The 10453-nt window shown below is 46.8% G+C and overlaps 1 protein-coding gene across 3 annotated transcripts in view; it reads left to right on the top strand.

The window, feature by feature from the left end:
- Positions 1-10453, top strand: part of LOC121274229 (5-aminolevulinate synthase, erythroid-specific, mitochondrial-like) — a 99034-nt gene that overhangs the window by 66799 nt on the left and 21782 nt on the right. Inside the window, exons 2-4 of one of the 3 annotated variants that reach the window (XM_041181425.1) lie at positions 549-730; positions 1646-1651; positions 6502-6630. In XM_041181425.1, coding sequence (XP_041037359.1) covers positions 549-730; positions 1646-1651; positions 6502-6630 — 317 coding nt within the window. Of the gene's footprint in view, positions 1-548; positions 731-1645; positions 1850-6501; positions 6631-10453 lie in introns of all 3 variants that reach the window. The other 2 variants (XM_041181424.1, XM_041181426.1) reach the window with 2 other exon arrangements.

The raw sequence follows: 10453 nt of genomic DNA, 5'->3' as shown, positions 1-10453 counted from the left end.
GGGTTACTGCACCCAGCCTCTCTCTCTCTCTCTCTCTCTCTCCCTGGGTTCCTGCACCCAGCCTCTCTCTCTCTCTCTCTCTCTCTCTCCCTGGGTTCCTGCACCCAGCCTCTCTCTCTCTCTCTGTCCCTGGGTTCCTGCACCCAGCCTCTCTCTCTCTCTCTCTCTCTCTCCCTGGGTTCCTGCACCCAGCCTCTCTCTCTCTCTCTCTCCCTGGGTTCCTGCACCCAGCCTCTCTCTCTCTCTCTCTCTCTCCCTGGGTTCCTGCACCCAGCCTCTCTCTCTCTCTCTCTCTCTCTCTCTCCCTGGGTTCCTGCACCAAGCCTCTCTCTCTCTCTCTCTCTCTCCCTGGGTTACTGCACCCAGCCTCTCTCTCTCTCTCTCTCTCTCTCTCCCTGGGTTACTGCACCCAGCCTCTCCGTCTCTCTCCCTGGGTTCCTGCAGCCAGCCGCCCCCTCTCTCCATGTGTTCCCACACCCGACCTCTCTCCCTTGGGTTTCTAGGCAAACCAATTGTTCCAAATATATCTGACACTTTTTCCTTTACAGAGCAAAACTGAAAATGGGGATCCTCATGCACAGCTGCCCATTTCTGTTGCGAGTCCCTCGTGTCTTTCTCCAGAAAGCAGGTTTATCTCTCGGCATCTATGCTCAGCATTGCCCTGTGGCCTCCCGCAGCCTGGCGACCACTGCTGTCAACTTGCAATGGGTAAAGGAGAAGTACACATCTGGTAAGGCTAACCACAAAGGACGATCATACTGTTGTGTGGGGTTTTGACAATATGGTGATCTTTTTACAGGCAATTCCTAACCTGACTGATTGATTCATCCATAAAAGCTCTCAAGGTTGTTATAGCACAGTAGATACTGACTCCAGCTCCCTCTACACTGTCCTCATCAAACACTCCCAGGACAGGTACAGCACGGGGTTAGATACAGAGTAAATCACACTCTACACTGTCCCCATCAAACATTCCCAGAACAGGTACAGCACGGGGTTAGATACAGAGTAAGGCTCCCTCTACACTGTCTCCATCAAACACTCCCAGGACAGGTACAGCACAGGGTTAGATACAGAGTAAAGCTCCGTCTACATTAGCCTAACAAACACGCCCAAGGCAGGTACAGCATGGGGCTAGATACAGAGTAAAGCTCCCTCTACAACGTCCCCATCCAACACTCCCAGGGCAGGTACAGCACGGTGTTAGATACAGAGTAAATCTCCCTCTACACCGTCCCCATCAAACACTCCCAGGACAGGTACAGTACAGGGTTAGATACAGAGTAAAGTCCATCTACACTGTCCCCAATAAACACTCTCAGGCAGGTACAACCCAGAGTTAGATCCAGAGTAAAGCTCATTTTTGCTTGGTCTAATTCAACACTTTATGTGCGGGTACAACATGGAATTCTGACTGTGCACTGACTATAGGCCGGTCTCTGTTGTCTTTTAGCAGCCCTACAACTTCAATAACTGAGCTCCATGAACCAGTAATGATTGTGCATAAAATATATTATGTAAAATCAGACAATGTCAATAAACTCTGTGCTGTAAAGCTGTGATGAAATCTAGGAGAACAGTCTAGCTCTTTCCCCTGTTTAACCAGCAGGCTGTCACTGGATGCCCATTTGTGTTTGTCTTTCAGGTCCAGGTACTTTGATCTCTACGTGGCTTTCCCCTCTTAAGGCAATGGTTCAGCCCTCCAGCCAGGCTGCTGCACCCGCTACTGCCAGCTTTAATGCCAACTGCCCTTTTGTGGAGTCTGAGATCAAAAAGGGTTTTAGCATGGTCATTCGCAAAGCAAGCCTGGCAGTGCAAGAAGATGTGGCAGGTGCGAGCTCTCAGCAAGGTGAGAGCGGAAGTGGCAGCCCATGAAAGTGGGAATCAGAGGGTTAAAAATAAAGCAAGAGAGTCGTGCATTTCATCAGTACCTTTACGAGCACAGGCTGCCCCAAAATATTTCTCCCTTAATGAATGTTCTGAGGTATAGTCATTGTTTTAATGGGTGAAAAGTGGCATCTAATTTACACACAGCAAGATCCCACAAATACGATAATCAATTCTCCGTTTTCGTGGCCAGGAAGCGTTTCCCTGGTTTTCTTCAAATTGTGCCGTGGAATATTTTCCATCCATCTGAGGGGTGGAGCAGATGGGGCCTCAATTTAATATCTGAGCCACGGAGTCTCCAACAGTGCAGCACTGTCTAGCGGTTTGGTGGTTTTATATTTAGAATAATGGATGTCTGAGAGCAAGTTCAGAGGAATCTAATCAAGAGGTTCATGGGGTTTCTATTTTAAATAACGGATGCCCAAGGTGGAGGTGGCGGGGTGGTGAGTTAGAGGATGGAATCTAGTGGAGAGGGTCAAGTGGCTTACATGATGAAAGCATACATCTGAGAGTGAGTTAGTGGAATCGAAATGAACAATTTATATATAGAATAACCAATATCCAGAAGTAAGTCAGAGGATTTGAATCGAGAAGTTTGTGGTTTATCTGTAGAATAACAGTTGGCTGGGACTCCATTGGAAGAAAAATGACAAAATTTTAAATGGAGTGAATTTGCAGAAGGAACTCCGTGTGCAGGCAGAAAGGATACCGATAGTAACAGTGCAAAGAAAACTAAAGCTTGTTGAACTTATTCATACTCGTCACCTCTAGACGCAAGTGGCCAGCCTTCCCAAGCTGTATTTATCAAAAACACTGCTGCCTTTATCCTAGCTTGCTCTACATCCCCTATCACCCCAAGGTCACTGGCTACATTTCCTATCAGTTCCCCAACCTTTCAAGTTTAACATTCTCGCTTTTGTGTTAAAATCACTTTGAAGCCTTGCCCTTCCCTATAATTGCAACATCTTCAAATCTCCAACCCCCTCCACTTGAATTGTCCATTCCTCCAGTTCTGGCCTCCTTTGCATCTCCTACTCCCTTCCCACCATTTGTGTCCACGACTTAAGCTGCTAAGTACCATGCTCTGGAATTCCCTCCCCAGACCATTCCACCTCCCTTCCAGCCTTTAAAGCATTCCTTAAAACCTGAATCTGTTTCCAAGCATTTGGATGTCCCTTTGGCTTGGCAATCAGTTTGGTCTGATCACAAGTCTGGGAAGTGCCATTTCAATATGAAAGGTGGAATGCAAATGCAAGTTGTTGATTTAATCCATAATTAGCCATATTGCATGCAGCTTTGGGATACCCTTAATAGGAAGATTATAAAAGTAATGGAAAAGGTGCAGCACAGATTTCAGAGCAAGAGTACAGTTATAAAGGGAAACTGGCAAATGCAACTTGAGCTCTGAAGGTTAACAGAGGTCTTCAATATCTTGGTCAACATCCAGGCTTGGGCTGATCTGAGACAAATAACATTCAAGCTATAAGTGCCAGACGAAAGTCAACTGCAACAAGAGAGAATGTAACACCTCTCCCCTTGACATTCAATGGCATTACATTCATCAAATCCCCCAATTGCCACTGATCAGAAACTCAAGTGGACCAGCTACATTAATGCAGTGGCTTCAAAAGCAGGTCAGACAGAGGCTGCGTATTCAGCAGTGAGTAGCTTTCTGACTCTTCAAATACTCTCCGTGACTTACAAGGCACAAGTCAGGAGTGTGATTGAATACAATCCACTTCCTGGAAGGATGCTGCTGCAATACTACACAAGGAGCTCTGTACCATTCAAGTAAAAGCAACAGGTAGCCTATCCAGCGACTTAAACAGCCCAGTCTCTCCATCACTGGTGCACAGTGGCTGCAGTACTATCTACAGGGTGCAGCTACTTGCTGAAGTTTCTCTGACTGCACCTCTCAAAGCTGTAATCTCTTCTGCAAGAACTGTAGGCTCCCAGAAACATCACCACCTCAATGAGGTTGTGCTATCACCTGTTCCTTTACCACTATGGCTTATAATCCTAGAACTTGCTACCGATCAACACAATGGGGAGTCCCTTCACCACATGAGCTGCAGTGGTTTTGCCCGAGGGCCTTTATTTAGACTCCAGGTGCATCATACCTGGGCATCAAATCAAAAATAGTGAGCAATTATAAAAGAAAGAAATGTTTGCATTTCAAATGCGCCGCTCACAACCTCATTTTTTCCCAAAACACTTTACAGCTTATTTGCACACAACAAGAAGCAATTAACTGCTCTGTGCTAATAACTAGATAATCTATTTTAGTGATTCAACAGAAATATTAGCCTAGAACACCAGATAGAAATCTGTTGCGCTTCTCCTGGCATCTTTTACAACCATCTGAAAGGGCAGATGTTTAATGTCTCATCTAAAAGTTAGAAAGTTACGGCAGTTCTGCACTCAACGAATCACAGTGCAGAAGAGACCCTTCGGCCCATCGAGTCTGCACCGACACGTGAGAAACACCTGACCTACCTACCTAATCCCATTTACCAGCACTTGGCCCATAGCCTTGAATGCTCATCCAGGTACTTTTTAAAGGATGTGAGGCAACCCACCTCCACCACCCTCCCAGGCAGCGCATTCCAGACCCTCACCACCCTCTGGGTAAAAACGTTTTTCCTCACATCCCCCCTAAACCTCCTGCTCCTCACCTTGAACTTATGTCCCCTCGTGACTGACCCTTTAACTAAGGGGAACAGCTGCTCCCTATCCACCCTGTCCATGCCTCTCATAATCTTGTACACCTCGATCAGGTCGTCCCTCAGTCTTCTCTGCTCCAACGAAAACAACCCAAGTCTATCCAACCTCTCTTCATAACTTGAATGTTTCATCCCAGGCAACATCCTGGTGAATCTCCTCTGCACCCCCTCCAGTGCAATCACATCCTTCCTATAATGTTGCGCCAGAACTGCACACAGTACTCCAGCTGTGGCCTCACCAAGGTTCTATACAACTCCAACATGACCTCCCTACTTTTGTAATCTATGCCTCGATTGATAAAGGCAAGTGTCCCATATGCCTTTTTCACCAACCCACTAACATGCCCCTCTGCCTTCAGAGATCTATGGACACACACGCCAAGGTCCCTTTGTTCCTCAGAACTTCCTAGTGTCATGCCGTTCATTGAATACTTCCTTGTCAAATTACTCCTTCCAAAGTGTATCACCTCACACTTTTCAGGGTTAAATTCCATCTGCCACTTATCTGCCCATTTGACCATCCCGTCTATATCTTTCTGTAGCCCAAAACACTCAAACTCACTGTTAACCACCCGACCAATCTTTGTGTCATCTGCAAACTTACTAACCCTACCCCCTACATTGTCATCTATGTCATTTATATAAATGACAAATAATAGGGGACCGAGCACAGATCCCTATGATACGCCACTGGACACTGGCTTCCAGAAACTAAAGCATCCTTCTGTCATCACCCTCTGTCTCCTACAACTAAACCAATTTTGAATCCACCTTATCAAATTACCCTGTATCCCATGTGCATTTGCCTTCTTTATAAGTCTCCCATGTGGGACCTTGTCAAAGGCTTTGCTGAAATCCATATAAACTACATCAACTGCACTACCCTCATCTACATATCTGGCCTCCTCACAAATTCAATCAAATGTGTTAGGCTTGACCTCCCTCTGACAAAGCCATGCTGACTATCATTAATCAAACCTTGCCTCTCCAAGTGGAGATAGATTCTCTCCTTCAGAATTTTCTCCAATAGTTTCCCTACCACTGACTTGAGAGTCACTGGCCTGTAGTTCCCTGGCTTATCTCTACAACCCTTCTTAAATAACAGAACCAGATTAGCTGTTCTCCAGTCCTCTGGCACCTCCCCCATGGCCATAGAGGAATTAAAAATTTGGGTCAGAGCCCCTGCGACCTCCTCCCTTGCTTCCCTCAGCAGCCTGGGACACAAATCATCTGGACCTGGAGATTTGTCCACTTTTAAGCCAACACCTCCCATACCTTGTCACTCCCTATAACAACTTGTTTAAGAACCTTGCTGTCTCTCTCCCTGAGTTCGATACCTTAATCCTCATTCTCTTGGGTGAAGACGGATGTGAAGTATTCATTCAACACTCTAGCGATGTCCTCTGGCTCCACCCATAGATTTTCCCCTTGGTCCCTTATGGGCCCTGCTCTTTCCCTGGTTATCCTCTTCCCATTGATATACTTATAGAATATCTTGGGATTTTCCTTACTTTTATCAGCCAGAGCTTTCTCATATCCACTCCTTGCTCTCCTAATTGCTTTCTTAAGCTCCACCCTGCACTTTCTGTACTCCACTAATGCCTCTGCTGACTTGCTTCCCTTGTACCTGCTTGTTCCCTTAGTACTACACTGGAAGTGCCAGCTGGGTTATGGGCTCATGTCTCTGGAGTGGGGTTTGAACCTACAGCCTTCTGACTCGACAACTGATCCACACTGATGGAAATATTAGAAGATAAAATAATCTGACAGCGTAAGAACGTTGGAATGAATAGGGGGTGGCTGAGACTATTGAGAGCTGGTGGTTCAGTCCAGATGAAAAAGTTCATTGTTGTCAGCTGTTACTTTATGCAACTTAACTCTTCTTTCACAGAGTCTTCCAAGAGCTTGGAAATTTTTGGCTTGCAGTCTGGTCGGGTTGAGAGGCTTCAAGATTCTTTGCCTTCAGTTTGCAATGACAAGTTGGCTGTTACCCATCTCCTCCAGGACAACATGACCAAGGGTACATGTAGGACTTATGTATTTTATCAGTTATGTCACATTCAATTATACTGTTATACATCAGGAGGAGTATAAATAACTCCCCTATTCTATTACTCCAGGTCTAACTGCAACAGGGTTTCTTTGAGAATTTAAGAGAGGATGCCCTTTGCCAATACTGCCGGTGTCCTACTATTTATGCTCTCAGTTTGTAAAGAATCAGCTGGACAGGTTTTCATAGGTTAAACAAAGAACAACATAAGCTTATTGAATCCATTCATATATCACATATGCTCGCCTGGGCCCACACACATATTAGTACAGATGGCAGAATAACAGGATAGGTTTATAGATTTTTTACAGTTCATGAAGAAGATAAATCAAATAATATACGGTTAGCTGCAAGTTGGCTGATCTCAATGCGGTGATTCCATGTTAAAGCCATTTTGTTCCATTGTCTTCTTGGCTGTAGCTATATAGAGCAGATTTCCACCTTTTATTCCCAAAAGATCTTGGTTTGCAGTGGATTTCTCTTCTCAAGATGACTACTTTGCAAATCCAGGCACAACACTTCCAAGGAAGCAAACAGTTTCAGCCTATTTCAGTACAGCATTGTCCTGATCTCACTCCTGCTTGGTGAACAATCTCTTTAAAGTACGCTGCTGGCGACATGTTCCAGAGAAATTCCATTAGCCCATGTCTGCTGCATTTGTTTTATTGTTTTAGAACAGGTAATTGCATTCTGATGTCTCATCTCAGGAACATTTGCAAAGTTTCAGGGTAGAGTAAAGCCAACAGCAGATGGGGTCTAACACACGCGACAGGGGAGTGAGTGTCTTTTTCCTCCATCCCACATGGTGGATTGCAAGCTATATATTGTAGCCATCTGAGCAGTCTCCATTGTCTTTGCAGGATTTCAGTTTCTTTTTAAATCCAGCCAGAAAAAGAAATTTTGGAAATCTGATCTTTCAAAAAGGAAAGCACAACCTTGTAACAATATTCCAGCAGAAAAAAAATAAAAACAAAAAAACTGCGGATGCTGGAAATCCAAAACAAAAACAGAATTACCTGGAAAAACTCAGCAGGTCTGGCAGCATCGGCGGAGAAGAAAAGAGTTGACGTTTCGAGTCCTCATGACCCTTCGACAGAACTTGAGTTCGAGTCCAGGAAAGAGCTGAAATATAAGCTGGTTTAAGGTGTATGTGTGGGGGGTGGAGAGATAGAGAGACAGAGAGGGGGGGGGGGGGGGGGCTGTGGTTGTAGGGACAAACAAGCAGTGATAGAAGCAGATCATCAAAGGATGTCAATGATAATAGTACAATAGAACACATAGGTGTTAAAGTTAAAGTTGGTGATATTATCTAAACGAATGTGCTAATTAAGAATGGATGGTAGGGCACTCAACGTATAGCTCTAGTGGGGTTTTTTTTATAATGGAAATAGGTGGGAAAAGGAAAATCTTTATGATTTATTGGAAAAAAAAAAGGAAGGGGGAAACAGAAAGGGGGTGGGGATGGGGGAGGGAGCTCACGACCTAAAGTTGTTGAATTCAATATTCAGTCCGGAAGGCTGTAAAGTCCCTAGTCGGAAGATGAGGTCTTGTTCCTCCAGTTTGCGTTGGGCTTCACTGGAACAATGCAGCAAGCCAAGGATAGACATGTGGGCAAGAGAGCAGGGTGGAGTGTTAAAATGGCAAGCGACAGGGAGGTTTGGGTCATTCTTGCGGACAGACCGCAGGTGTTCTGCAAAGCGGTCGCCCAGTTTACGTTTGGTCTCTCCAATGTAGAGGAGACCACATTGGGAGCAACGAATGCAGTAGACTAAGTTGGGGGAAATGCAAGTGAAATGCTGCTTCACTTGAAAGGAGTGTTTGGGTCCTTGGATGGTGAGGAGAGAGGAAGTGAAGGGGCAGGTGTTGCATCTTTTGCGTGGGCATGGGGTTGTGCCATAGGAGGGGGTTGAGGAGTAGGGGGTGATGGAGGAGTGGACCAGGGTGTCCCGGAGGGAGCGATCCCTACAGAATGCCGATAAGGGGGGTGAAGGGAAGATGTGTTTGGTGGTGGCATCATGCTGGAATTGGCGGAAATGGCGGAGGATGATCCTTTGAATGCGGAGGCTGGTGGGGTGATAAGTGAGGACAAGGGGGACCCTATCATGTTTCTGGGAGGGAGGAGAAGGCGTAAGGGCGGATGCGCGGGAGATGGGCCGGACACGGTTGAGGGCCCTGTCAACGACCGTGGGTGGAAAACCTCGGTTAAGGAAGAAGGAGGACATGTCAGAGGAACTGTTTTTGAATGTAGCATCATCAGAACAGATGCGACGGAGGCGAAGGAACTGAGAGAATGGGATGGAGTCCTTGCAGGAAGCGGGGTGTGAGGAGCTGTAGTCGAGATACCTGTGGGAGTCGGTGGGTTTGTAATGGATATTGGTGGACAGTCTATCACCAGAGATTGAGACAGAGAGGTCAAGGAAGGGAAGGGAAGTGTCAGAGATGGACCACGTGAAAATGATGGAGGGGTGGAGATTGGAAGCAAAATTAATAAATTTTTCCAAGTCCCGACGAGAGCATGAAGCGGCACCGAAGTAATCATCGATGTACCGGAGAAAGAGTTGTGGAAGGGGGCCGGAGTAGGACTGCAACAAGGAATGTTCCACATACCCCATAAAGAGACAGGCATAGCTGGGGCCCATGCGGGTACCCATAGCCACACCTTTTATTTGGAGGAAGTGAGAGGAGTTGAAGGAGAAATTGTTCAGCGTGAGAACAAGTTCAGCCAGACGGAGGAGAGTAGTGGTGGATGGGGATTGTTCGGGCCTCTGTTCGAGGAAGAAGCTAAGGGCCCTCAGACCATCCTGGTGGGGGATGGAGGTGTAGAGGGATTGGACATCCATGGTGAAGAGGAAGCGGTAGGGGCCAGGGAACTGGAAATTGTTGATGTGACGTAAGGTGTCAGAGGAATCACGGATGTAGGTGGGAAGGGACTGGACAAGGAGAGAGAGAAGGGAGTCAAGATAACGAGAAATGAGTTCTGTGGGGCAGGAGCAAGCTGAGACGATCGGTCTACCGGGGCAGTTCTGTTTGTGGATTTTGGGTAGGAGATAGAAGCGGGCCGTCCGAGGTTGGGTGACTATCAGGTTGGAAGCTGTGGGAGGGAGATCCCCAGAGGAGATGAGGTCAGTGACAGTCCTGGAAACAATGGCTTGATGTTCAGTGGTGGGGTCATGGTCCAGGGAGAGGTAGGAGGAAGTGTCTGCGAGTTGACGCTCAGCCTCCGCGAGGTAGAGGTCAGTGCGCCAGACAACAACAGCACCACCCTTGTCAGCGGGTTTGATGACAATGTCAGGGTTGGACCTGAGAGAATGGAGTGCAGTAAGTTCAGAGAGAGACAGGTTAGAATGGGTGAGAGGAGCAGAGAAATTGAGACGACTAATGTCGCGCCGACAGTTCTCAATGAAAAGATCGAGAGAAGGTAAGAATCCAGAGGGAGGGGTCCAGGTGGAGGGAGAATATTGGAGATGGGTAAAAGGATCTGTTGAACTGGGAGAGGACTCGTGCCCAAAGAAGTGAGCCCGGAGACGAAGACGGCGGAAGAAGAGTTCAGTATCATGCCGAGCCCGAAATTCATTGAGGTGAGGGCGTAAGGGTATGAAACTAAGTCCTTTGCTGAGCACTGAACGTTCAGCATCGGAGAGGGGAAGGTCAGGGGGTATAGTGAATACATGGCTGGGGTTGGGATTGGAAGAAAGGGTGGGGACGGAGGAACAGGCAGGGGTGGGGGGTCCTAGTTGGGTGTTGGTGTCGATGAGTTGTTGTAGCTTGCGTTCCTTAGCACTTGAGAGAAAGA

Source organism: Carcharodon carcharias (assembly GCF_017639515.1).
Source record: "Carcharodon carcharias isolate sCarCar2 chromosome 35 unlocalized genomic scaffold, sCarCar2.pri SUPER_35_unloc_3, whole genome shotgun sequence".
NCBI lineage: Eukaryota > Metazoa > Chordata > Chondrichthyes > Lamniformes > Lamnidae > Carcharodon > Carcharodon carcharias.
This window is presented reverse-complemented; position numbering and strand designations above follow the sequence as displayed.